General features: G+C 44.3%; 4 protein-coding genes across 5 annotated transcripts; 2 read left to right on the top strand and 2 right to left on the bottom strand.

The window, feature by feature from the left end:
* Positions 1-70: 70 nt before the first annotated feature.
* rb1 (retinoblastoma 1) lies at positions 71-17507 on the top strand. Of its 2 annotated transcripts, XM_079283825.1 has the most exons (27): positions 71-274; positions 677-797; positions 1428-1531; positions 1744-1878; positions 1973-2011; positions 2125-2174; positions 3037-3147; positions 3324-3469; positions 3573-3650; positions 4399-4508; positions 4613-4687; positions 5076-5163; positions 5268-5384; positions 5479-5535; positions 5738-5769; positions 5940-6016; positions 6153-6376; positions 13747-13862; positions 14223-14377; positions 14681-14826; positions 14942-15046; positions 15157-15270; positions 15356-15504; positions 15624-15654; positions 15765-15907; positions 16015-16061; positions 16198-17507. In XM_079283825.1, the coding sequence occupies exons 1-27, from the start codon at positions 174-176 to the stop codon at positions 16260-16262; spliced, it is 2736 nt and encodes a 911-aa protein (XP_079139951.1). In that variant the 5' UTR covers positions 71-173; the 3' UTR covers positions 16263-17507. The 2 variants fall into 2 exon arrangements, with proteins under 2 accessions (XP_079139951.1, XP_079139952.1); XM_079283826.1 differs by lacking the exons at positions 71-274; positions 677-797; positions 1428-1531 and having other exon boundaries at positions 1788-1878; positions 2129-2174.
* Positions 7056-8036, bottom strand: LOC306787940 (lysophosphatidic acid receptor 6; the record flags this gene model as incomplete). The annotated part of the gene is made up of 1 exon (XM_079283267.1): positions 7056-8036. One exon carries the CDS (start codon positions 8034-8036, stop codon positions 7056-7058), a length of 981 nt encoding a protein of 326 aa, XP_079139393.1.
* On the bottom strand, positions 10726-12624 carry LOC306788339 (lysophosphatidic acid receptor 6-like). Its single transcript, XM_079283827.1, has one exon. It carries the CDS (start codon positions 12312-12314, stop codon positions 11226-11228), a length of 1089 nt encoding a protein of 362 aa, XP_079139953.1. The 5' UTR covers positions 12315-12624; the 3' UTR covers positions 10726-11225.
* Positions 17508-18819: 1312 nt separating the features above from the next.
* Positions 18820-26124, top strand: LOC306788576 (short transient receptor potential channel 2-like; the record flags this gene model as incomplete). The annotated part of the gene is made up of 13 exons (XM_079284148.1): positions 18820-18834; positions 19135-19827; positions 19917-20117; positions 20219-20383; positions 20537-20711; positions 20796-20996; positions 21101-21263; positions 21357-21449; positions 21555-21747; positions 21829-21956; positions 22044-22116; positions 22225-22342; positions 25244-26124. The coding sequence occupies 13 exons, from the start codon at positions 18820-18822 to the stop codon at positions 26122-26124; spliced, it is 3099 nt and encodes a 1032-aa protein (XP_079140274.1).
* Between the last annotated feature and the right edge of the window lie 442 nt (positions 26125-26566).

Below are 26566 nucleotides of genomic sequence, written 5' to 3'. Positions count from 1 at the left end.
ACAAAACGAACATCCACTTCAAAACGCTTTCAGGAAGTCAGTTAAGTTTTGTTGTATTGTTGCCACGGAGCTCGCGCACTGGGCTTTAAACTCAGCAAACCTCATCTACTGCCCTTCAGAACATAGTTCTCTTTTTAATAAATATATTACCTATAAGGTGACCGTGCACCAAGATGCCACCTAAAAAGCGCAACACTCAGACACAGAGCAAGGAGGTGAAAAGTGCTGAAAGTGTCTCTCCAGACAAGGAGGGTCCAGAGTTATCATTTAAAAAGTAAGACGTTATCTTTTGCCGCATTACAATCTCAGCAGTCAGTGAATTAACGTGTGTTGTTTACTGTGTAACGTATGTTTACACTGAACCCCGGTGTTTAGCTAGTTTGAGCTATTTTGCTAACGTTAGCTTGGCAAGTGGCTGACTAGCTAGCTTATTTGAACTAAGTCAGGCCTGTAACGTCATTTAGAGCTAATACTAGTGAGCTTTAACGTCTCGAGTATAACTAGCGTTATCTAGTCTCGTGTAGAATGAGCTGTAACGCTGTTACAACATGCATCTCTGAGTCTGACACACACCTTCGGCTAACGGAGGTTGTCTTCAAACGGTGCGCTTGTTTTGATGTCCTGTAAACGGTGCATGTGTTCTCCATAATGTTGACGTATGGCCTCCATCCTCCAGACACAGAGACAAGGATGCTGAGTTTGTGACCCTGTGTAAGAGCCTTCACGTGACGGACCTGGTGTGTGACCGTGCCTGGGCGCTGTGGAAAACCGTCCAAGAGTCTATGGATGAAATCGCTGTATGTGTTTATAAGTTACGAGTCCGTTCATTTGCAATGTTGTGATCATGTTGACTGTCCTGCTGGAACAAAGGAAATGGCATGAGTGGAAATTGAGAACACAAGTATCTCTTTTTGAACACAGCTCACTTTTCTGACTTCACTCTGTTTATACTGCCTGATCAGAATAAAATGCCCACTTTGGCATCCAGGCCACAACCATTAAAATGACCATGCCCTCACTCAAAGGTGCAGTGCATTTCTTTCAGATGCATTGCACATAATAAGCAGTGTCACAAGAGAGATCTGTTGTTATCTTTGTTAGTGTTGCCAACGTGTCAGTTTATACTATTCTGGTGATGTGGCACAGTGTGTAGTGTGTGATGCTCTTGGCATGTGGTGGTTGGACAAAACTCTCTTTCTGCAATTCTTAAAATCAAGCTTGTCTTTAGCACACAGTCCAAATGCTATTTCAGTTTTATTCCTTACCTTCTGTTAAAGGACATTTAAACTATAACAAAGGTGGACAGAATAACATTTATGTTTCAAATATGGTATTAGCATTCCCTTCCAGGATAACTGTGACTCAAATAATATTGCATGTTGTATATAAATTGTAAACACTGTTTGTTTTTTTTCATTTCATTTCAGGACATTCAGAAAAGGGTCTGGGGGGCTTGTCTGTTTGTGTCGGGGACAGAGGTGGACGTCGCCTGTTTCACATTAACTCAGGTTCTGAAAGCAGTCCGTCTGAAGTGAGTACTGCTGATGCATGACGCACGTTATTGGCAAATACTCGCACACATCAATGCATGTGGTATGAGTCATTAGAATCGACGTGGCTGCTCTTTTGACCATGGTTCATATACAAGGTTTGGTAGAAAGAAATTCAGATTTTATTTTATTGTTTAGGTCCATGCATTTTTATTTTCTACGTCTCACACGTTATGAACTTGTTTTTTTGTAGTGTAAAGCAGTTTGTGTCTCTGGTGAGGAAGTTGGATGTGAACCTGGACACCATAAGCACCAAGGTGAACTTGGCACTGACACGGCTGGAGAAGAAGTACGACGTGTCGCTGGCTCTCTACCAGCGGTTCGAGAAGTGAGTGAACTCATCAACACAGCACAGGTTCTTCACTCATGTCGACCAGTTTCGGGCAAAATCATAATCGATGTCAACATTTCTTTTGTTTCAGAACGTGCAAGAATATCTTTGCTTTGGCTTCTGATGATCAGTAAGTTGGAGACTTCTTCACCACATGTGTGAACTTGTGTTGGATAATTGAGTGCTTGTTATAGAAGATAGGATACAGCTTCATGACTAATGTTTCAGTGTCTCTTTTGCAAGGCAGAGGGAGACCATGCGGCGCTGCTGGACAATGTTTCTTTTAGCGAAAGGTAAGTTAAAGGATACATTTAGTTACATTTCAACCTGGACCCAAACTAACTGACTAATATGGACAACACTTTCTGGAACTAGTCCAGTATTGAGCGAGAACACTTCAGATGGCAGCTGCTCCTGGCCTTCAATGTAATCCTATTGGGGCAAGCTGGCGCAGTACTTTATGTCTACTGACAGTGCTTGTTTTTGCCATGGCAGACGTTATAAGTATCTGACAACATTATGAAAAGAGTCTCGCTCAAGGAGAAGTCTTGCTCTGAAATCTTGCGAGGTGGCGTGCTGCTGTTGGGATTTATTTAAAAGATTTTCAATGTCATGGCTAAATATTCAAAGTATTTAGACAATGAGGATGAGGACTTCTCCTATCGCGGGACTTTGATACAGTAACAAGCAGACCGGATTAAGTGAAGGGTCCATTACATGAAGTCGTCAGAAACTGAAAATAACAATCTGAGCCTGTCGGCGGCAGAAACGAGCACTTTGTGTTCGTAACATTACGCTGATGCTCCTCACTTGCTCTTTATGCCTCGTTTTGCGGCGGCTGGTTTACAGCGTTGTCCCCCATCAGTCACTTGGACACAAAAACATGGGAAATAGGGTCCAGGTTGAAAAACAGCAAAGTTACACTTCGAGCCTTTAAACATATTAACAACAACAAGTAGGATCAAGCTGTTAACACACTTGATGGAACATATTCCATGTTACTCCATCTTCTACTTTCCATCATTCCTTCCTCTGGTGCTCGGCCGCAGAGCTCAAATGAATGTTTTTCCTCACGGTTGCAGTTCGGTTGTTTCTGGTCTGCAGCGGTGGTATTGTGAGGCTGCTTCTCATGTGCTGCGTCTCTGCTGCTTGCAGGCAGGGCATTGCAGATGGAGGATGACCTGGTCATATCGTTCCAGTTGCTGCTTTGTACGCTGGAGTTATTCATCAAGCGTTGTCCTCCGGACCTTCTGCAACCTCTTTACAGTAAGCTCCCGTGTCAAAGTTAGGATGCAAAAGTTGAAGTAAAGCCTGGTTGTTGCCTTACACATAAAAAAAACAATGATGAATGGAAACCGTTATCTCAATATTCTGTGTCATGAAAGGATTTATTGTGTGTGACTCTCAGAGATTTTCTAATTCCGTGACTGTTTGTCTCTCAGAATCAGCCATCAGCAAAGTTCAGAGCCCTCCGACACGAACATCTCGCCGCAGCCAGAGCAAAGCCAAACCCCGTCCTCTGGAGCCAGAGGTGGATTTGCCGCTCCTCAAAACCTTGTGCAAAGACAACGAATGCAATGTAGAAGAGGTCTGAGCCCCCTTTTCTTATAGTGCTTACAGTCATCGTACAAACACATTTGTTTGCCCTTTGTGTATTTGGCCTCATTTGTTTATGCAAACCGTATTTGCAGGTGAAGAACGTATACCAGACCAGCTTCTCTGCTTTCCTGGACTCACTGGATCTTTCCAGATCTCCAGACTTCCCTCAGGTAGGGGCGGCCACCTGCTCTGCTGTTTGGCTTCACTGTCTGCACTTCACCCACTGTCTCCATTAGTTACCTCTTCCTGCTTGCTATTCCTATTTTTGAATTTTTGAGTGTCTGGCAGCTGTCGGTTGTTCCCTTTACTGCTCGTGCATGTTTGGTTTCACATACAAGGTGTCAGGGAAATGTGTGCTCAAGCAGGGGATCCATCGTGGTGTCTCAGGGTGGTACATTGCAGAGGCAGCTATGAAAACAGAGGACACAAGATGCTACTGTTTGCGACACTGACACACGTTTCGAAGAAGGATACTAGACATATTTATTTTACCCAACTAAAGGACAGCTGGTGTTATGCATTATTTACAGAGGTGTCTTGTGTAAATAATCTACTCAGTTAATTGATCTGACCTGTGAGGGGCCTGGGGGAAAAAAACCAATGTATTCCGTGAATTGGATTTTGGGCCTGAGTCTTAAACTGACTCTGCAGGAAAGTTGTAGCGTTGCTTCATTTCAGAGATGTTAATCTTTTTCAGATTGGGATGTGATCAGATACAGACAGGCTCTGGCACTGTTGACATGAACAGCTCATGTAGGAAGGGCACCATGCACTGCTTTTGTTTGAGTACAATTTAGCATTCAGCACTTTTGGATTAAGATCAGATTTGATGGAGAACTCTTCAGTCTCTGTTGAACAACCTTGCATGTACAGTTCTATAAAGGAGGCACAACGGGTAACCTGTAATTTTCCCCACAGGCGAAAGACCTCAACCAACAATACGACGAACACTACCTCAAGAGTAGAGACATCGATGGGCGGCTGTTTTTTGACGGAGATGAGACTGTTCTTGCTCCTAAAGTTGAGATGTAATTTCTTCTTTTCTTCACAATTCAGTGTTTTGATGTCGGTCGGGCTCATCTGTTAAAGATAATTCACAGACAAGTGTTTCATGAGCTGCTCCTGTTTTCAGATCACAGGTGGAAAGAACCCCGAAGAAGAACCAGTCAGATGAAGACGCACTCATTCCTCCCCAGACTCCAGTCAGGTGAGCAGCTACTCACCTGTTTATTGTTCACACTCATTTCTACCGTTTCAAACCTTCTCACCTGAGACTCTGTACACACGGTGGGCTGCTCAGCTGTCAACTGGTGCATTTGGAAGTTATTGAAGTGAATGATCGTAGTTTTTAAGGTCTGAAAAAATCACCAGACAAGTGTTTAGGATGAAAATTTTAATTTATTTCTGTTTGTTTTTTTACATGCAAAGTACCCAAACATTTAAATATGAAAACCAGAAGATGTACTACATTTGTCACACAAAAGATCAAGATAAACCCACAGTTTTAAATAACTGTTTCCAAAATATAAAATACTACCATATCACCTGTACAGATGATGTGAAAATCTTAATTGTGTTTTGTTTTGTCTCATCAGAGCGGCCATGACTTCCATTCAGCAGCTGAGGGGCGATCTCATCTCCAGTGGCGATCAGCCATCGACTAACCTGGCTACGTACTTCAAAGTAAGTCTCTACAAGTGTTGCCACGGATTAAAATGTCCCATGAGACTGCACCGTAGCACCTTAATTTGACCTATTTCCCGTTTTCCCCTCTTTCCTGCGATCAGAACTGCACCGTGGACCCGACGCAGGATGTGCTGAAGCGTTTGGAGACACTCGGACAGGCGTTCAGCCGGCGGTTTGGGGAGGCGGTCGGCCCGCACTGTGTCGTACTCGGTTTGCAGGTACGAATGAACACCGACGAAGACGACGAGCAACAATGGCGATACTCACTCTGCTCATATTGTGTCTGACTTGTATATTTCTTTTGTCTTTCAGAGATTCAAACTCGGTGTCAGACTGTATTACAAAATCATGGAGGCAATGCTGAAATCGGTACTTGTTAGATTGTTTATTTATTTATTTTTCAACAGTTTGATTCAATGATGTCACATTATTTTATTTATAAGCTCTGGATTGTTTAAACGTAACAGTAAATACATCAAAAATATCTGAATAGGAAGCAACTCACATGAACTGTAGATGACATAAACTTCTGAAATAACTCACTCGTGTGGTTTTACTTCCCAATTTGTAGGAAGAGAAGCGACTGTCTGTACAAAATTTCAGGTTTGTTGTTTTTTTCAGTTTTCATTTATTTTAATCACAGTTAAGAAGTCAGTCAATGGTGTTGTCGTATTTACTTGTGCGTGCTGTTTGTTGTTTTAATTGTGAGGGAAACTTTAATTAGTAGTGAAGTGTGATTTGCCTTCAGCTGAGTCATGTGATTTCCATTCCAGTAAACTCCTCAATGACTCCACATTCCACACGTCACTGTTGGCCTGCGCTTTGGAGGTGGTGATGGCGACGTATGGAGGTGTGTGCTGTAATCTTCTTAGGAGTTAATAACAGACTTCAGTCACAAACTAACTCTGAAATAACAGTTATACAGGTCAACACTTCCTGTAGATGTGCAGTAAGTTGTTATAATGTTGTCGTCTCCTCCTGATCAGAGAGCAGTTTTAAGACCGGAGGATACAACCACAGTGGTGCCGGTGACGCAGGTGAAACCGACTTGTGCTTCCCCTGGATACTGGATGTGGTCGAGCTGGCCGCCTTTGACTTCTACAAAGTCATCGAGAGTTTCATCAAGGCCGAGCCCACTCTGAGCAAAGACATCGTCAAACACCTGGAGACCTGCGAGAACCTCATCATGGAGAGAATCGCCTGGAGGACGGTCAGTTTTATCTCTCATCGCCACGACAGTATGCCGGTACTAGTGTCACGGCACGTCAATGAGGTTTATGCGTACACAACATAACAACTCACACTAAAAACACACACGTTCTATAGCACCAGAAAAAAAGATCAGCAGGTTATTTTATGTAGTCATTATTACTACAGTTACATATATGATTTATAAGATCAACATATAAGCTACTCAATAACGTAAAACAACACGTTGTCATCACTTTATGTCTAAGAGGATAAAGTGATGACAGTTGGGACAGACATGAATATAAACTGCAACTTGATTGGTTGACTGAGGCCGTAGTTCTAGTCGTCAAAGGAGGCAGGTTCCTCACAAATTCATATAAATAAATGTCATTGCATTTCAATATTTCACAAACACATTGAAGTTGTAGTGACGAATTATACTGAACAAAATGATTGAGCATACAGTGTGCTTCTTAGCATGGTGCTGAACCCCAGGCTGATGCGCTAAAATGAACAAATACATGAATCCTGTTCAACATTCCTTCCTGCCAAAAATACAGATCACTTATTTACACATGGGGAGTTCTCTTCAGTTTAACTTTGAAAGAAGTGCGCACAGTATGGGTTATGGGATACTGTCTATGAATATACAAAGTCCTGGTTGTCTGGAATTTGTTCCATAAAGCGGTCCAGTGCTTTTAATGTAACTGGCTGCCACTGCCTCCACTACCAGGCGCCTCCCTGTGCACCAGGCTGCTGGAGAAGTAGTAGACGAGCGGGTTGAGGCAGCAATTGGAGCTCGCTAGCGATAACACCACGGGGTGCACCGCCTTGGTCACCTTGGCCAGGCCACAGTGGTGCAGCAGCCCCACGTGTGTGAGGGTGTATCCCAGCAGGTTGACGTGATAGGGGACGAAGCACAACAGGAAGATGCCTAGCACCCAGTAGATAATTGTGAGGGTGTGCCGACAGCCGCGGTGTCTCGGCCTGCGGAGCACGCTCAGGATTCTGCAGTAGCTGCAGAGGAGTAGCACGGCGGGCAGCAGAAATGAGCCCAGGACTACGCCCAGGGCTGCCAGGATGACGGCACGGTGGCGCCGCGAGGACGCGTCCAGCAGACAGGGCTGGTGCTGGCGAGCGGCTGCAAAGCGCAGCAGAGGCAGACCCACGCTGAGCCCCAGCACCAGGCACCAGATCCCCCCGCTTACCAGCTGTGCAACACGCAGCCTGCGGAGCGTTGAGGCCAGCGGGTGCACGACAGCGAAGTACCGGTCCACAGCGATGCACACCAGGAAGAAGATGCCCCCGTACAGGCTGATGTATTTGAGGATGAAAGTGAGGTGGCAGTATGCCGCTCCCTGAGTCCAACTAGACGGGTCTCCTGTCGTGGAGGACAAGGCCCTGGCCTTTTGGTGGTAGTAGTAGATTCTCATCGGCAGAGAGATTACAAAGAACAAGTCGGCAGCCGACAGGCTGAGCATGTAAATGGCGGTGCTGTTCATGGTGCGGGGAGATACACACAGTCTGCGCAGAACCAGGCTGTTGGTGGCCAGCCCCAGCAGGAAGATGATGCCGTAGGACACTTGGTAGAAGGTGAAGCGGTAGCTGGTGTCCACAGTGCAGTTAGACAGAGGAGAGAAGGGCGTGGCTGGCACATCAGTCGTATTCCACAGCTCCATCTCCCAAGATAATGTGCTTCCTTTAAATCACTGTGTCGCTCTCACATCTGGAGGAAATTAGTTTGGTGGAAGAGAATATAAGATGGGAGGAAGGAACAGGTTCAGTGGCTTCTGCTGGAGTTGAACCTGTGGAAAGTAAAAAGTTAATAAACTCAAGATGCCTGCTGTTTTATGGAATGTAAATTTGCTGAGGTGACATAAACACACGACTACGGGTAACATAGCTCAATTTACATTTGATATGCAAGAAGATATGCATCTGTCAATGAGGTTTTAACTGCCACTTCCTGCTCTCGTAAAACAAGCAAACATTTGGTTTCATTAAATGCAGAGTGGGGAAAAAAGAATCTCCTCGCCTTGTAAAACTGTGGCCCCTGCAGTAAATTCACATTTAGTGAAGTTTATAAAGTGTTGATTTAACTTGATTGTCATTTTTTGACTGTAGTTTGTGGCGGGTAAGCAAATATACAGTTAAGCGCATGTCAGACAATAACTTAAATTATTAAGGACAGTCTAATGTTAAGTATTCTTTACCAATTGTTGATGTTTGGTAACAGGATTTGTGGGACTTTTTCCTCAATTTTACATTGTTATACTTTTTTTTGTGACCAATTCAGCAGGAATTTCGGCCTTTAAACAACTCCACACACTGAAGACACCAAATGAGCATTGAGTTGAAACAATACCACTGACTGAGGAATTACTAGAGCGCTCCCACTGTTCTCCAAACACTACCTTTTGAACATTCATTTCAAAAATACAATTACAACACAAAACACAAGAACGCTGATCCTCACTATACTCTTACTGTCAGTCAGCATTCAGCTTGTCCTTTTCTGTTCTCTTTTTATTCTCAGTGACATTTATTTGATAAGACATTTTATTTCGATGACAAGGAATTGAAAACTTCTTTTTTTTTTCAAACCGTTCTAAGCTATTGTGTGCTTTGGTGATCTGAACACAACTTCTGTGAAATCATTAAGTCATCACATAACCCTTCATTGTAAAAGCCCAAGAAATTCTCAAATATTGCATAAAATAAACATGATTCCACATCTTGTCTTCAGATAAACCTGAATGATAATATATGCGTACAGTCTGTTGCTGGCTCCATGTGTTGCTCTGCTGTGCGTGTAAAACTCAAACAGCAGAATACTGAAACAGAAAACAGCATCACTCACCGGTCTGAGTTTCTCATCGATGGCGGTGTGACGGAGCTGGTGTCCAGCAGCAGGATGACTTGTTAGGAGGCTGTAACGGTGCAACATGCTACCGGAGCCGTTCACGCCTACACTCGCACACAGGCCAGGGTCCCCCCCCCCCCCCCCCCATCGCTCCACTCCTACGCACACTTCTTGTGGCTTGTATTCATTACCACTTATGATTAATGAGCTTATGCCTTTAATATGAGTGTACGGGTCACTAGGTTGGCTCGAGGATAGCCAGTCATCTGGTCTTAACCAACTAGTTTTCACATTCAACTTAGTTTGATCATCCTACAGTTGGGCACAGATTGTTTCATTATCGTCGTGTTTATGGCTGCTTGTTTAAAAACCCGAACAAGGGATTGCAGTTGATCATTAACTACGCAGGTAGAGGAATAATTCACTGAAAGAAGGCGCTGTAATAATCACACGACCGTGTGTGTCGTCCTCGAGTCACAATGAATACAAATGATCAGAATGTGTGTTCTGTCAAAATGTTAGTGTTTGCACCTGAGACAAGAAGTAATTCATCTGTTCTCCACTTTAGATTTTCTGACAATCAAATTGGGATGTAATTGAAGCAGGGTGGAGTCTGTTTGAACAATACACTAAGTTGTACGAATATCATGATCACTATTATTGTTATTGATATATTACAAGGTTTTGTGATTATCATGTCAGCTTTGAGTCATAGTAATTTCTGCTCAAAGGCACAAATATTTGATTGGTGTTGGATAGAGGAAGTCCAGCTGCATCTTGATTAGAAGCCCAGGGCGAGACTCAAGTAACGGCTAATTGTTTTACTTGTCTCGAGGGTGCCAGTTTTGAGTTTACACCCTGCATTGTGCACCAGAGCTGTCTCAAGATTGCAGCAACCCCCCCCCCCCCCCCCCCCCCATGTGCTCTGTTTTGTAAACTTACTCGTCCCTCATGGGGCATGTTGTTGCTCGCCTGCTTACGTTTCGTTACGTGCCGTGACGAGTCAGCGCAGACCCTCGGGCTCGGCCTCTCAGCAGGAATGCAGTAGCGCTCGGTCTTGCAGCATGCATCTCTTACAAGACTGAACACAATCAAGCTGCAGAATATCACACTACGAGATGTGTGTTTTCACTTCGATTATTCTCATCCAACTGCAGTAACGTTCGATGTGTTTCTCTGTAATTCCTCGTCTTTTAAAGTCCCAGCATTTTTCACAGATACGTCCACTTATTTAGATAAGGCCACTGGCAGTGTTACTGCAGCGTTGGCCGGTGCAATGCAGCCGTCAAATATTGACCACACCTGTAATCTACATTTTAAAACACATTGACTTCTTGTGCATTCATGGCACAGTACCTGTAGCTCTGTTGTTGGCACCTGTATGACTAATCAGTCTAGACAGATGTTTTGGTATCACCCAAAGAACAACAGGCCCCCTGCTAATGTCAAATATTTCACAATGAGTAGTGAATTTCAAATCAAAAACCTTTTAAGTTAACAACTTTTATTTGCTTTCAGTAGAACAGGTAAAGCGGTTATTGAACATGCTGCCACAGCTACTTCGACACTGCACAGTACACTCCATAAAACATTGTTGTAATACTTGCCAAAGCCTTTCTGAGTGAGAATCTCTACAATTACAATGTCTCACAAAGGCCGATGCTCACTCGCAGCACCGTGCACACGACCACGGCTTCGACACCCGTCGGCACCACTAATACACATAAACTCATGAGGTGAGTTGGCACCTTGAAAAAGGGTCTTTAGGCTGCAACACACTTTAAATGTTTCCTCTTTGACGTGTCCCACTCTTCTGTTGACTGTAAATGGATCAGTGTCCTAAGTCTCGGTGGTGTCAAGCGCAGGAGGGAGTGACTCCTTAGTAACCATTGTTTATGTGTTGTGATCGTCAAGGTCACTCTGCTTCCACCTACGTCCTCATTCAAATCGAGTTTCCACCAGCAATCAGTGAATCATTAATCATGTCCCATAAACACAGTCGCCGCTAGATCGTAGACTCGTTGTTGTCGAGCGTTTTCGTTCTGAGGTTGGTCAGGGTCAGGTCTTTGGGTGTCGTGTTCGGACTGCTTTGTGAGTTGTCCACCTGTAGCCTGTCGAAGAGCTTGGCGTGCCACACGGTGGACTTGCGCCTGAAGGAGCTCTGAATGGTCTCTGAAGTGAAGTAGTAAATGACTGGATCAAAGCAGCAGTTGGTCACTGCCAAGCACAGAGCGATGGGGTAGATGGTTCGGACCACATCTTCTGCGGCGCACCCCTTTAGGATGTTGCTGCGGACCATGGCGTAGAAGATGAGATTGACGTTGTAGGGAATGAAACAGAAGCAGAAGATGAGCAGATGCACGACGATCATCCTCAGGATTTTCTTCTTGTTGAGGTACCCTCCGCGGCTGATGGTTTGGGGTTTACTCAGCGTCCGAAGCACCATGACCGAGCAGAACACATTGAGCATCAGCGGGATGATGAAGCCCACGGTCTCAATAAACACCACCACCTTGGACAGCTCAGCCCTCCACTGGGTTTTAGAGTAGTTTTCAAAGCAGTAGTTTGAGGAGGCTTCGACATTTGTGACGGAGGTGGTGTTCAAAAGGAACCCAGTGGGTACACTTCCGGAAAGAACCATCACCCATACTGCGCAGCAGGCCAGTTTGGCATTCCTCTTAGTACGTATAGCTTGGGAGCTGAACGGGTGCACAATGGCCAGGAAACGGTCGATGCTGATGCAGGTGAGGAAGAGGATGCTGCCGTACATGTTGGTGTAGAACAGGGCCACGGAGATCTTGCAGAGCACCCTGCCAAATAGCCACTTGCCTTTGATGAAGTAAACGATCCGAAAGGGCAGGCTCAGGACAAAGAGAGAGTCTGAAACGACCAGGTTTATCATGTATGTCGTGGTCTCGTTCCGCAGCTTCAGAGTACAGCCAAAAATGTACACAGCCACCATGTTGAACAAGAGTCCAACCACAAACACCACGCTGAACACCGAGCTATACAGAGGGTACTTGAAGTCATCAGTCTTGTTGCAAAGTATGTTATTTGGAGTGATGTTAAAAGTTTGGGTCGTGCTGTTCAACATTTTGAAACCGGGTTGATACGTCTGAAACGTATACAGAGTTCAAAGGTTCTCCTCACCCGGTTGCTTGTGTCAGTCACAAAAATCCATGTGCAGCTTGTTAATCGCCAGGAGTCACCAGGTTGTGTGGTTCTTGTTGTGAAAACACTGGAAAAGTATACAGCAACTCCACAAAATACCTGTATTAGTATCCAAAGTCCCTTCTTTCTGTACAAGAAGGCTGTCCTGCACATCCAGTAATCCTCGTAGAAATTAAGTTTTCAGTCTTTTCCAGTTGAGGAGTTTATCCCCTTTGAGAGAAGAGTCATGTGCCTCTCTTCAACTCTGCGAGCAGTCGAGTGGTTCTTCCCTTCTTGTGTTTCCTGTCTGTTCTTGCAGCAACCGAGGGGGGAGGGAGGAGGAGGAGGAGGGGGGGAGGGAGGGAGGGATGAAGTAAGGGAGGGGGAGTGCACGTTGATTGTTACTTTACTGCTCCAGGGGTTTTACTCTGCCCCTGATTGTAATACAGGGACATCGTAGCAGGCTGCAAGTCAGGCTCCAACACAAAGAACTCACCGGACTCTTGGAACACAGAGGGCGGAGCCTCCACCGGGGCCAAAGTCCTCCTATCGGCCCTTTGTGTTTTTGCACTTACTTCTTATTTGAATAATGACACAATCAGAAGTTACATTGGTTTTTATTGTCATCCTCAGAAATATAGCGTGTTTAGATCAACCTCCCATCACCTTAGACGTGACAAACATGAAACAGTGCAGTGGTGGCATTCATTACACGTCACTGAATGCTGTTGGGACAATCAAATATCAAGTGTACCCTGTGAAAGGTGGCGTCAGACGGGCGTGGCGTGTGTGGCACGAAGACTTTCCTATTAGCAAGTCCGTACCTGCAGTCAATGTGTAGTAAACCACACCCACTGCCTTGTATGATCTCATCACACATTTGTGTAATGCTGAGATTCCCGCACACCACTGGTCTGCCTGAATAGAAGTCTTGAGTTTAAATGTGTTTTTTTTACAAGTGACGAGGATAATAATGTGTGTAGGTGTGTAGGTGGGGATTTTTATTGGGATTAATGATTCATTTCAGATTAAGGGGATTTCTGTGGCAATCTCTACAATCAGATTGGATACTATAGGGAGTGTCATTGGATCACCATCAAATGAGAAACAGCTGTAACATCAGCCCACAGTTATAATTTGACAGTTGGGTTTTTGCAAAGGAAATTAGCTGTGTAAAATGTAATACAAACAATATTCATACTGATACTTTATTATTGCTACACTTGTTGCTCTGGGAAAAAACAAACCGATGGGCTGTTCATGAAGTTATTGAGATAAGGTGTATATATGTTGATATAAATAAATGACATCATCTGTGGTTGTATTCTCTTTTAAACAACTTATTCATTATGAAAATCACCCTTGTGTCTCCGCAGGACTCGCCGCTGTTTGAGCTGCTGAAGCAGGAGCACGGAGGCGGAGCAGCAGATCAGGTGGAGACCCCGGCCAGTTTCAGCCAACCACTGCAGCACAACCACACCGCAGCTGACCTGTGAGTCCGACGTCCCTCTGTCTGTCTGTCTGTCTCTGTCTGTGTTTGTGTACGCAGCAGCTAAGTGACCGTCTACTCGCCTTCTTTAGCCGTTGTGAAACCCCGGTGAGTCACAAGTGAAAGAGCTCGTCTCTGTGGTGAAGCAACAGCTCAGCATCGTGGTATTTAATAAAACGACATCTGTTAATTTCCATGGCTTTATGAGCCGTCCCTATCTGTGGCTTTGAACCGGTTCTTCTTCCTCATTCTAAATGAATGAACTGTGATTTGTGGTGTAAATGTAACCGAAAATTTCCTTTGTTCACTTTAATGTTGACGGTGTAACTGATGGGTTTCTCCATTTCTCCATTGTCCTTACAGATACCTGTCCCCCATGCGTCCAGGCCTCCGTGTCTTGCCCCCCGAGTCTCCGCCCACGCCCGGCTCTCAGGCTTCCTCTCAGCCTTCGGCCCAGCCTGCCGGCCAGACTCCACGGCTCCCGAAGTCCAACTCGCTCAGCCTCTTCTATAAAAAATGTAAGATCCCGGTCACATTGTTTATTTTGGTTATGCCACTTATGTATAATACCAGATGTGTGGATGAACACGGCCAGCCCCACTTTGCAAAATAAGTAATATTAAAAAAAAAAAAAAAAACTTTTTGTCAGGGATGGATTTCCAATTTGACTTCATGATAAACTGGGACTAAAATAGTACCACGAGTCATTGCATTTGCTTGAAGAAAGTATTCAAAGATGACAGCGAGTATTTCTTCTGCTTGCTCTGTTCAGAACTCGAGTCCTTCAGGGTTTCTTTCCTGTGGTGTTCCTCTCTCTGTAGTGTACCGGCTGGCCTACACCAGGCTGCAGATCCTCTGCTCCTACCTGCTGTCCTCCCACCCTGAACTGGAGCCCATCATATGGACCCTGTTCCAGCACACCCTGCAGCACGAGCACGAGCTGATGAGAGACCGTCACCTCGACCAGGTAACGATCCACCGCTCCCTGTCGTTCACTCGGTCATCCACTCGTATGGCCTTGCGCTTTGTCTTCACTCCATTTGTCTCTCGGCATCTCAAACTGCTTCTCGTTGTTCTTGTAGCTGATGATGTCGGCCATGTATGCCATCTGTAAAGTGAAGAGTGTTGATCTGCGCTTCAAGACCATTGTCACGGCGTACAAGAACATGGCCAACACCAACCAGGAGGTAACGCCGTCTAAGACTTACAACTCTTGTTCTCATCCTTCAGGCTGTTTGTTTTGCTGTTGTAATCGCACTGCGTGTTGAATTATTTTGAACGTGTTTTTGTATCGCAGACCTTTAAGCATGTGTTGATCACCGAGGGCCACTATGACTCCATCATCGTCTTCTACAACCAAGTGTTCATGCAGAAGCTGAAAACCAACATCCTGCAGTATGCGTCTACCAGGGTGAGACCCCGTTTGGCTTTTTATACAATCGGATAAATGCTCCCGTGACTAAACCCTCTCACTGTTGCTGTTTTGTTTTTGGTAGCCACCCACCCTCTCTCCAATCCCACAGATCCCACGAAGCCCCTACAAGTTCCCCAATTCACCTCTACGTGTGCCTGGGAGCAACAACGTGTACATCTCCCCTCTGAAGAGCTCACGCATGTCCCCGGGTATCATGACTCCTCGCTCCAGGTGAGTTCTGGGAAACCTTCACCTGTGAAGTAGCATGATCCGTTACATTGTTTTGATGGTGGGAAGAAAAAGCATATTTGCACTTTCTTTTTTCTCATTGGTGTTCTTTGCCTTCACAGAATGCTGGTATCGATTGGTGAATCTTTCGGGGTACGAGCCTCTTTTTGTTTGCGTTGTTGCAGATCAAAGGATACTCTAGAATCACAGTGACTCTTTGCCTTCGCTCACTCTTGTCGTTTCCGTTTTGTTTTCATCTGCAGCTGTCCAATCGGTTCCAGAAGATCAACCAGATGGTGAACAGCGGCGAGCGCTCCTTCAAGAGGGCTCTGGATCTCGGCTCGGCTCCGAAGCCTCTGAAGAGGTTACGCTTCGATGTGGACGGGCAAGATGAAGCCGACGGCAGGTTGGTCATGAATATGGTGTGATATTTACCGTAGCGTACCAGCGCCCGGATTTATTACACATTTATACTTATATTTAAATTATGCTCATATTTTTTTTAATTTGCAGCAAATCTGGAGGAGATTCGACGCTGATACAGAAGCTTGCAGAGATGAGTAAGTGAAACACTTACTAAGTTCCGCTTTTATCTTTCGATATTCCCAATTCTTCTTCTTCATGTTTCCTTACTGTCCATCATACGGCTTGTAGATGTACGTTGCTCTAACATAACGATGATTTTGTTTCGTGAAGGCTCCACTCGCAGTCGCATGCAGGAGCAGAAGATGAAGGAGGACGCGGAATCAAAGAAGGAGTAACTCTAAAGCCTACTGAGCTGACCTGCACTGTTTATCACAACGTGAACGCGACGCTTTTGTTCACGCACAAAGTGAAACACGAGTTTCTCTTCGCATTTAGCATTGGATTTTAGTTTGTATTTAACGTTGAGGAGTAACATGTGAATATAGAGGACTTTCTCCTCTCTTTTTGTTGATGTGTGTTTTACCTGAATAATGATTGATGTCATTGAAGATTTAGTATGTTTGGTTTTAAGAGTGATATTAATTTGTGGGTGTTAAAGACATCTTTTATTTTAGTTTTGCTCTCGTTGGATGCCCATTGCTGCTTTCCTTGTTGAATACTTGGTTGACTGTTTTACCACCATCACCACCTTCATACGTTGGCCTTTTTTCTTTTGTGACATTCTTTTAAAATGTTTCAAATCATGACGCAACATTTCAGTTCAATCATGATCTCTCCTCTCAAAAAGGAATAAATGTCAGCGTCAGAGGGAAATCGTCTTTTCGCAGTTTTACTTTTAAAGTGATATTTGACTCGGGAACTTGCTCGGAGCGGCTTGGAAAAGTGAGAATTATAAAACAAAAAGATATAGCATATAATTTGCACTCAACCAAAATCCATGTAGTTTCATAGGATTTGGTTGACGGGTAATGTTTCTCTGTGTGTATAGTTTTATAGAAACGTTTGTTGTACTTTTGAGGGTTCCTCACGTGTTTCAATTAGAAGACATTTTTCATGTTCTCACATTTTTGTACGGATACGTTTGTTGATGTTTGGAGCCGGGAGGTTTAGCTTACAGCGATGAACGCGCACCACATAGAGCATTAATATGTCAACTTTACTCCAGGAAAGTGTACCACGGTCAGATGCATTGCTAGAAATGTCGGTTAGCAGAGTTTTTTTTATTTTTATTAAAATGTGTTTATATTGTACTTTATTGAAGTAGTTCCTTGAAAATGTAGTACGGTAAATATTTCTTTTGAAAAACTGATTTTGTTTTTGTATTCCTTTGCATAGACGTGCCTACATGTCATATCATCGTCTATGTTAATCAGTTGCTTTTGAGGCCAACCGTGATCGATGCCAGTATCCGGTGATGTACCAGCTGATGCACTGAAGTGTTGTCATCATGTTGAGTTATGCTGTTTGTTTTGCTTTTCGAGAGGGCTGTTATGTGTTCTACCAGCTTTATATACTATGTTATGCTGTCAGGTGTTTTTGGAGAAAAATACAATTGGAGTGTTGGTGATGAAACAGAATCTCGACACAGTTGAGTTCTCTTTTCTCACGGTTTACGGCCACATTTGTCATTTCCTGTGGTCAAGCTAGTGTCAGCGACCTGTTTCCCATCTGAAGGTTAAGATGATCTTATGACTTTTAAATACTCTTCACCTTCAAGTTGATTCATTATATATAAATGAAAACAAATCAATGTCAGTTCAGACCAAGCAGAACAATATCACTGAATACTTAAGCTGTGATTACGATCCAATAACAGATACCAGACTTCCTGTATCACTTCCTGTATCTCAATAAGAATTGCAGTCACAGCAAAGAGCTGTACGCCGACACTGGTCCCTTTCCTCCCTCTGCTGTGCACAGTTATGCTCACAGGAGTCGGTAGCCAGTCAGGCGTAACTTCCACACACGATTACAGATCATTACAAGGACTGATCAACTGTTGGAGTAACTCTTGAGTTACATGGTCATCTTTGGCTGTGGTTGACTAAAAATTGACATTTGTTCCAGAATTGCGCCATGAAAAATGTATTTTGGCCACATCCAGAAAATAGTGAGAAATGCCGTCACAACCCAGAGCCCAAAGTGACACCTTCACAACGCCTCTTACGTCCAATGGGTCGTTCAAAGTATTTAAAATGAATTCAAATAATTGAAAGGAGGAGCGTCAAATCTTCACATTTGAGAAGCTGGAAGCATGAAAAATGGCATTACTATTGTCAAAATAATTACCAATTAATTATCGATTCCTCTGCCAATCGTTTCAGCTTGTACATTTGAAAATGTTGCGTGTGCAAAAGTATAATAATACTATTTTAATAGTGGAACTGCATGAGGAGAGAGTAGTGAAAAGAATCAGTTCATCTTTTACTTGCAGCTCCTTGTTTTTCCCTCGGCTGTGAAGTCCCTCCAGCTTCTCTGGGGGAAACGATGACAGCTGCTACCTGTTCAGTAACGGCGACCTTAATTGTGCGATGGCACTGTTTCCAATGGAGAGACGAGAGTTAATTCTTGTTTGAACGCAGAAACAGTTTGGTGTGGGCGCAGCCAAGCATGAAACACTTTGAACTGGCAACGTTTTTAATTGGCCTGGACCCCATGGGGGATGGAAGTGTGTTATTGAGTTTGTGGGTGCTGATTCCATGCAGTCAGCCGGCAGCACACATGATCGCGGGACACCAAAGTCCTCAGTTCTCTCTCTTATTGGAGCTGCTGGTGCAATCTACTGATTTCATCTTCATCTCTGAAGCTCAAAATAGCTGCCAAAAAATATTATTTATTTCTCCAGAGAATGTGATTGTGCTTTTGCTTTAGGATCACTGCTGCTCATCAGGGATGGAAAACCTCACGGTAAGCAAAGTCTTATTCAGACCAGGTTTGTAGAATTTGTCATTCCGTATATTCAAGTTTTGTAACAAAAATGTTGTATATTTTATTAAGGAAAGTTGTTTTACTTGATGTCATAAAATGCGTCCCGTCGTGCACTCATTTGTAGAATGTGCCATGCTTTTTATTTTGTATACGTCCTTTAATTTTAAGCTTGAAATTTCTCTTCTGAAATCTAACTGGTAGTTAACCTTTTCTCTGTTATCTGACATTAATTCAAATGTGGTGAACGGACATCTGTTGACTGTCCCGCCCGTCCCTCAGCCTGAGCAATGGCGCGAGATCATGAACAGGAAGCTGCAGTTCCCTCCGGAGCTCATCAGTGCCATTCATGAGGGGAAAGTAGAGCTGCTGTGTGCACTGCTGAAGACCGGCGACGGCATCATCCGCCAGCTGGATGAGTCTGAGGATCGGCAGTGGAGGGAGGCCCTCAACCTGTCCATCCGCCTGGGCAACGAGGGCTGCATGGACGCCCTCCTGCAGGGGGTCAAGTTTGACTTCCGGCAGATTCACGAGGCCCTGCTAGTCGCCGTGGACACCAACCAGCCCAGAGTGGTGAAGCGCCTGCTGGACCGCCTGGACCAGGAGAAAGGCAACAAGATGGACGTGCGCTCCTTCTCTCAGGCCATCTTTGACCACTCTATTGACAACTCCCAGTTTGCCCCTGGTGTGACTCCGCTGACGTTAGCCTGCCAGAAAGACCTGTATGACATAGTGAGCATGCTCAACCAAAAAGGTCACGTCATCCCGTGGCCACATAAGATATCCTGTGCCTGTCTGGAGTGTCGTAACGGCCGGCAGTACGACCTCCTGAAGTTCTCCTTGTCTCGTATCAACACCTACCGTGGCATCGCCAGCCGTGCCTACCTGTCCGTCACCTCTGAGGATGCCATGCTCAGAGCTTTCAGCCTCAGCAGAGAGCTCCGCAAACTCTCGCAGAAAGAGCCGGAGTTCAAGGTCTGGTGAGATTCGTACATGTGCCCACTTACTGTTCCCGTTCTGTGTCGTTCCTTGTTCACTCTGCTGTGGTGCCTCTCTTCCTGCAGCCTCAGTATCTGGGCCTGGAGGAGCTCTGTCAGGAGTTTGCCGTTGAGTTGCTGGGCATGTGTCGCAACCAGAGCGAGGTGACCACCATCCTGAACAGCTGTGGGGACGAGAGCCAGGACTCCTTAGAGGAGCAGGCCTTTGAGGAGGGAATCCCCAATCTGTCCCGTCTGCGGCTTGCTGTCAACTACAACCAGAAGCAGGTAGCTGGATGCAGGACCTACTGCCATTCAAAAGAAGACAATGAACTTGATGTCTCACCCTCCGTGTGTGTGTGTGTGTGTGTGTGTGTGTTTTTGTGCAGTTTGTGGCCCACCCAATCTGCCAGCAGGTGCTGTCATCTATCTGGTGTGGGAACCTGGCAGGCTGGAGAGGCAGCAGGACGGCCTGGAAGCTGTTTGTCTCTGTGGGGATCTTTTTCACCATGCCCGTCCTCTGCCTCGTCTACTGGATCGCACCAAAGTCAAAGGTCACATCAAACGAAAATGTTCTAAACGTAGAGATGCATGTTCTGAAAGAAAGTGTCACAGACGTGTCACGGGAGACAATCAATTCAGAAAACAGGATGAACACACTTTGTGTCTTGGCCCTGACAGGTCCTCGTCTTTTGTGTTTTCACCAGGCAGGGAAGACATTAAAGACTCCTGTGATCAAGTTTCTCCTCCACGCTGCCTCTTATATGTGGTTTCTCATCACGCTACTCGGAGAATCGATAACGATGGAGATTTATCGAGACAAATTTGCATCCCGGCATCAGAACATCCTGCACAACTCCTTCCACATGGTGTGGGTGGTCGGTGGGTTCCCCCTCTCCTTTCTGACTCCCCTTCCATAACGCTGAAAGAGAAAACTCAAGCTTCATACCCTGCTGTCTCATGTAGGATTCTTCTGGTACGAGTGTAAGGAAGTGTGGATCGAGGGGCTGCGGAGTTACTTCCGGGACTGGTGGAACTGCCTGGATGTGATGGTGCTCAGCATGTACCTGGCGTCCTTCACGTTACGTGTGCTTATAATGCTCAAAGGCCACATCCTCTGCCACGATTATGACGGCAAAGAGGAGTGCGTCTACTTCACTCAGACTGGTGAGGAAATGATCACATCATTCAAAGAAAGTAGTTGTCTGTGGTCTCAAAGGTACTCAATGCTGAACGGGCCTGTTTGGTTGTGGTAAAAAATCGTCCCGCAGTGCGTGAGAACTGGCTTCAGGAGGACCCCCAGCTGATTGCGGAGGTGCTGTTTGCAGTGACCAGTATGTTGAGCTTCACACGGCTGGCGTACATCCTGCCCGCACACGAGTCTCTGGGAACTCTGCAGATCTCCATAGCGAAGATGATTGATGACATGATGAGGTAAAAGCACTTTTCAACTGGCCTCCTATATTATCAATCCCTGGAAGAGAATTTAGAGCACATGATGGAGTAAATGATGTTTTTCTTTTTTAGATTTATGTTTATTTTGATGATCATTGGAACAGCCTTCCTCTGTGGCATCAACAATGTCTATGTTCCTTATGTCGTCTCTCCACATCTTGGCAGGTAAGAATATGGAATCTGCTGATAATGAGAATAGATACAGTATACATCACTGTTGTTGGTGACAAACAAAAGGTATGAATAGAGTCTCATCGTGCTCTGCTGCAGGTTTAATGAGACGTTCCACTTCTTATTCTGGACCATGTTCGGCGTGGCCAACCAGGACTACGTGGACATGCCGCAGTTTGTGTTGGCAGAGTTTGTCGGAAGGATTCTGTACGGCATCTTCACGCTCGTCATCGTCATCGTCCTGCTCAACATGCTTATTGCCATGATCACCAACTCCTTTCAGAAAATTGAGGTAAAGAGATATTTCTATGTCACTGCTGCAAAAAAAACAACAACAAAGACCGGACCTGACATCTCGACATATGTATTTCAGGACGATGCAGATGTTGAGTGGAAATTTGCCAGATCGAAGCTGTACCTCAGTTACTTCAGAGAGGGCCTCACCATTCCTGCACCCTTCAACATCATCCCCTCACCCAAAGCTGTTTTTTACATCTTACGGTGAGCTCCAAAAAAGCTTTAACTTGCAAAGTCACCACATTGTGTATCCAAATCTTTATTTATTCATTTAAAATAATTGTGTTCCAGGGTTATCTTCAGACAAATCTGCTGCTGCTGCACTTGTAATTCTGAGGACAAATATCCCGCTATAGCCTCAATGGTAAGTATGTGTTTAATGATCGCATGCAGGAGTTAGTGTGACTGGAGTAAAGAGTAAATCATCTTCTACACACTGTGTACTGAAATGTGTGATGTTGTGTGTTTCAAGACCGATATGAAGGGATCTGAAGACAGCCAGTTGCCTTACCGCCAGCAGGTGACCCGAGCTCTGGTGCAACGCTACATCGAATCGGCACGCAGGGAGTTCGAGGAGACCAAGAGGAAAGGTAAGCATAACTTTGACACAAACAGTCAGGAATGCATCGAAAGTCTTGTTTGCTCACAAACCTGGCTTGTTACATGTCGCAAAGCACAATCTCCTAATACTACCTTAATTACCTTAATAAAACCTGAAAGTCAATCCTGAAATTAACTGGAACAGTCTGGCTGCAGCATTTTGTGTAACTTAAAGGTGTGAATGTGCTTTATTGTTGATGAAAATAGACATATGAATAACTTTTACTAAGTCAGAGACAATTTCCCCTTCCGGTATCAATATAGTATAATAAATAAAGAATAGAAATGATCAAATTTTTGAAAACCATTCAAAGTTGTTAAAAATAAGACTGAACTACCTGCTTGGCATGATAATCAAAAATGATCTTGGAATCCTAACTTTCTATCATTAGGCTGCAGAAGTTCTCCTCCACACCAGCCCTCTCTTGCCTCTCAGTCAATGAGCTTGTAGATGGCTTCAATTTTAAAGTAAAAAATATTATTGATGCCATTGCACCCACTAAAGTGAAGGTTGTCTCAGGTAAGCAAAGATCTCCTTGGAGAAATGCTACGCTGGTCAAAATAGAGAAATGAGAGTGTCAGAAAGCTGAGCGCAGGTGCCGAAAAACTAATCTCCAGGTTCACTGTGACATCTATAAAGAGAGACTTCGCAATTATAATTTGGAACTTAAAAATGCAAGGCAGTCATTCTTCTCTGACATCATAACCAAAAACAAGAACAATACACGCGCCTTATTTGCTACCGTCGACAGGCTAACAAACCCTCCAGTGTCGGTAGCTGCTGAGCTCCAATCCACCTGTGCATGCAATCAATTTGCCTCCTTTTTTACTGACAAAATTCACACCAACCACAGGATATTTGTTGTCCCGATCTCTGAATAACATCCATTCAAATATCATGACACCATTTCATTCAATCGACCGTAGAAGCCTAGAAGACATCATACAACATCTGAAGTCATCCTCCTGCTGCTTGGATATTCTACCAACACACTTTTTCAAAAATATTTCAAACTGCATGACCACTGATCTCTTACAAATTGTAAACACATCCCTTCTCTCAGGTGTCTTCCCACAAGCCCTACAAACTGCAGTTATTAAACCGCTCCTAAAGAAGGCTAGTTTAGACTCCGCAACGATGAAAAATTATAGGCCAATATCAAACCTCCCATTTCTAAGTAAAATAATTGAAAAAGCTGTTTTCCAACAGCTGACCAACTTCTTGGCCGTAAATAACTGCTTTGATGTTTTCCAGTCAGGCTTTCGACAGCACCACAGTACTGAAACTGCTCTTGTTAAGGTTTTCAACGACATCCACTTAAACATAGACAATGGAGAAGTTCAGTCTTAGTGTTACTGGATCTCAGTGCTGCGTTCGACACCGTCGACCATGCCATACTCCTAGAAAGACTAAACATCTGGGTGGGACTCTCTGGCACAGCACTTAACTGGATTGAATCCTACTTGAAGGACCGAGAATACTTTGTGTCTGTAGCTGATTACACATCAGAGCTGACTAAAATGACATGTGGTGTTCCCCAAGGTTCAATACTGGGGCCTCTTCTGTTCAACATCTACATGCTTCCACTTGCTCAGATTATGGAAAACAACAAAGTGTGTTATCATAATTATGCAGACGACACACAAATCTACATAACTATGTCACCAGGGGACTATAATCCCATACAAGGGCTAGGTAACTGCATTGAACAAATCAACATGTCTCAACAGGATTTGGAAAAACTTGTCCATGCATTTATCTTCAGCAGACTGGACTACTGTAACGGTGTGTTTACAGGTCTCTGTAAAAAGTCTGTCAGAAAGCTGCAGCTGATTCAGAACGCTGCAGCTCGAGTCCTCACTAAGACCAGGAGGGTGGATCACATCACTCCAGTTCTGAGGTCTTTGCACTGGCTTCCTGTCCAACAAAGAATTTACTTTAAAATCCTGCTGTTGGTTTACAAAGCACTGAATGGTTTAGGGCCAAAATACATCTCTGATCTGCTGCTACCTTATGAACCATCCCGACCCCTCAGGTCGTCTGGGACCGGTCTACTATCTGTTCCCAGAGTCAGAACTAAACATGGAGAAGCAGCGTTCAGTTTGCGCCACATATCTGGAACAAAGTCCCAGAAAGCTGCGGGTCTGCTGAGACCCTCAGCTCATTTAAATCAAGATTGAAGACCTTTCTGTTTGCTGCTGCCTTTAATTGAACCACATTCAATTAATATATTAATCAATTTCCTGCATTTCTGCATTTTACTACTGCATTTTATTTCTTGCACTGTTTTTTAATGTTTTAATGAATGTTCTTACTTGTTTTTAAATCTCCTTTTCTTTTGCCTTATGTTTTGATGCTTTTAATGGTTTTATGTGAAGCACTTTGAATTACCTTGTTGTTGAAATGTGCTATACAAATAAACTTGCCTTGCCTTGCATCACTAAAGACAAGATGTCTAGTGACCCAAATAATAATATTTACATTTTTTCTTCATTGAGTTGGAGGAAGTTATTTGACATCCAGCATTTGATATCTTTGAGACTTTAGGTTGTTACAGAAGCCAGTCTGTTGGTGGATCCTGGTTTTATAGACACTTGGAGTTGCGTGTCGTCAGTATAACAATGGACTGAGATCTTATGATTGTGAATTAATCTGCCAAATGGAAGCATTTAAAATGCAGCTCTGCCTTCCTTCATCTTCAATATTACTGGCTATCAGATTAAAAAGTCTTAACATTATGAATTATACAAATGTTATGCGTACCAGTGGTCTGGAATAATACATTAGGACTGCGATACGGTCGGTAAGCTATGGCACCACAACATGTTTGATGTTCAAACATGAATTGCTTGTGCATTATTCACCTGCATGCTGTATTCTCTTCCCTCAGATGTCGGTAATCGGATCACTTTGCTGACCAAAACGGTCACCAGGATGCACGGTGATATGAAAGAGGTCAACCAGGTTTTGATGGACGATGGACACACTGTAAGCGACGCATTGACCAAAGATGGCTCCTCCTTTCTGGGGAAATACATCATTGGTGCCAAGAACAATTTCAGAGGTTTTAACATGAGACAAAATGAGAGAAATGCATCACTTCAAGTGACAGTGCACCATGGCGAAGAAGGTGTCGATGAAGAAAAGCTAGACTCAGATACAAAACAAGAGTCAGACGCACAACAGAGTCAGGTCAGCGAATGTAGAGCAGAGGGATCAAAGCAGGTAGCAGATTGCGATGTGCTGAAAATGGAGGAAGGCAGAATTCAAATAGAGCTCGGAGATAAGAAGGAAACGGAGAAAAACGAGCTGGTGGAGGCAGACAAAAGTGAAGTGAAAGAGGAAGTGGTGGCAGGGAGACGTTTTGATCATGTAGAAGAAAAGCAAAAAGCAGAGGCCCCACAGGATGAGGCAGAAAAAAGAAGAGAGGGAGAGATACTCAGAGTGGCGAAGGTGTGTGGAAAACACACAGAGACGACCTCCCAACAAGCTGAGAGCATCAAAGTCAACGAGGAAAAGACGGACGCAAAGAGAGTAGGAAACACGTTCAGAGACACTGAGCTGCAAGAACAACCAGTGGAGGCAAAATGGATGAAGGGTAGAACGTGTGAGCAAGATGTAGCAGAGAAGTCTGGTTCCAGGGAGAGCAATGCAAAACCTGGAGCCAAGAATACCATTCCCTCGCCAACAGGCAGCAGCAGCTCCAAGGACACAGGCTTTGGTTCCCAAGAAGGGGAGGGATCGATTGACGGGACGTTAGTGAGACCGTAATCGTAGTGGTGTCCCATTTAAAGGACCACGCTGACTTTTTCAGCACTTGGCTCTTTGGTAACATTATGCAACATCTGATGAGAGGTAAATGTTCCATGTTTTTGTAAAACAGCAGATTTTCCTTTTTATACTTTGGTTTTTGTGCTTAGTAAACAAACACTTGACTTACTTTAGAGGTGTTGGTAGGAGGGTTTTGTTGGACAGAGACAGTTTAGCTTTTTCCCTGATCCCAGTTGTGCTAAGCTTACCTAATCAGCTGCTAGCCGTAGCTTCATATTTGCTGAGACAGAGATCATGTTGTTACAATCTTCTCATCACATGGTAAAATTAGAAATTTAAATATGGTGCCTGTTAACCGCTAAAACGGCACATTGAATTAAGAATAGCTTACTTCCTGTTCGGCTTCCGGCATACCTCTAAGAGGCTTTTTTGTGCGTCTCTT

This window comes from Melanostigma gelatinosum (assembly GCF_949748355.1).
Source record: "Melanostigma gelatinosum genome assembly, chromosome: 14".
Classification (NCBI taxonomy): domain Eukaryota; kingdom Metazoa; phylum Chordata; class Actinopteri; order Perciformes; family Zoarcidae; genus Melanostigma; species Melanostigma gelatinosum.
This window is presented reverse-complemented; position numbering and strand designations above follow the sequence as displayed.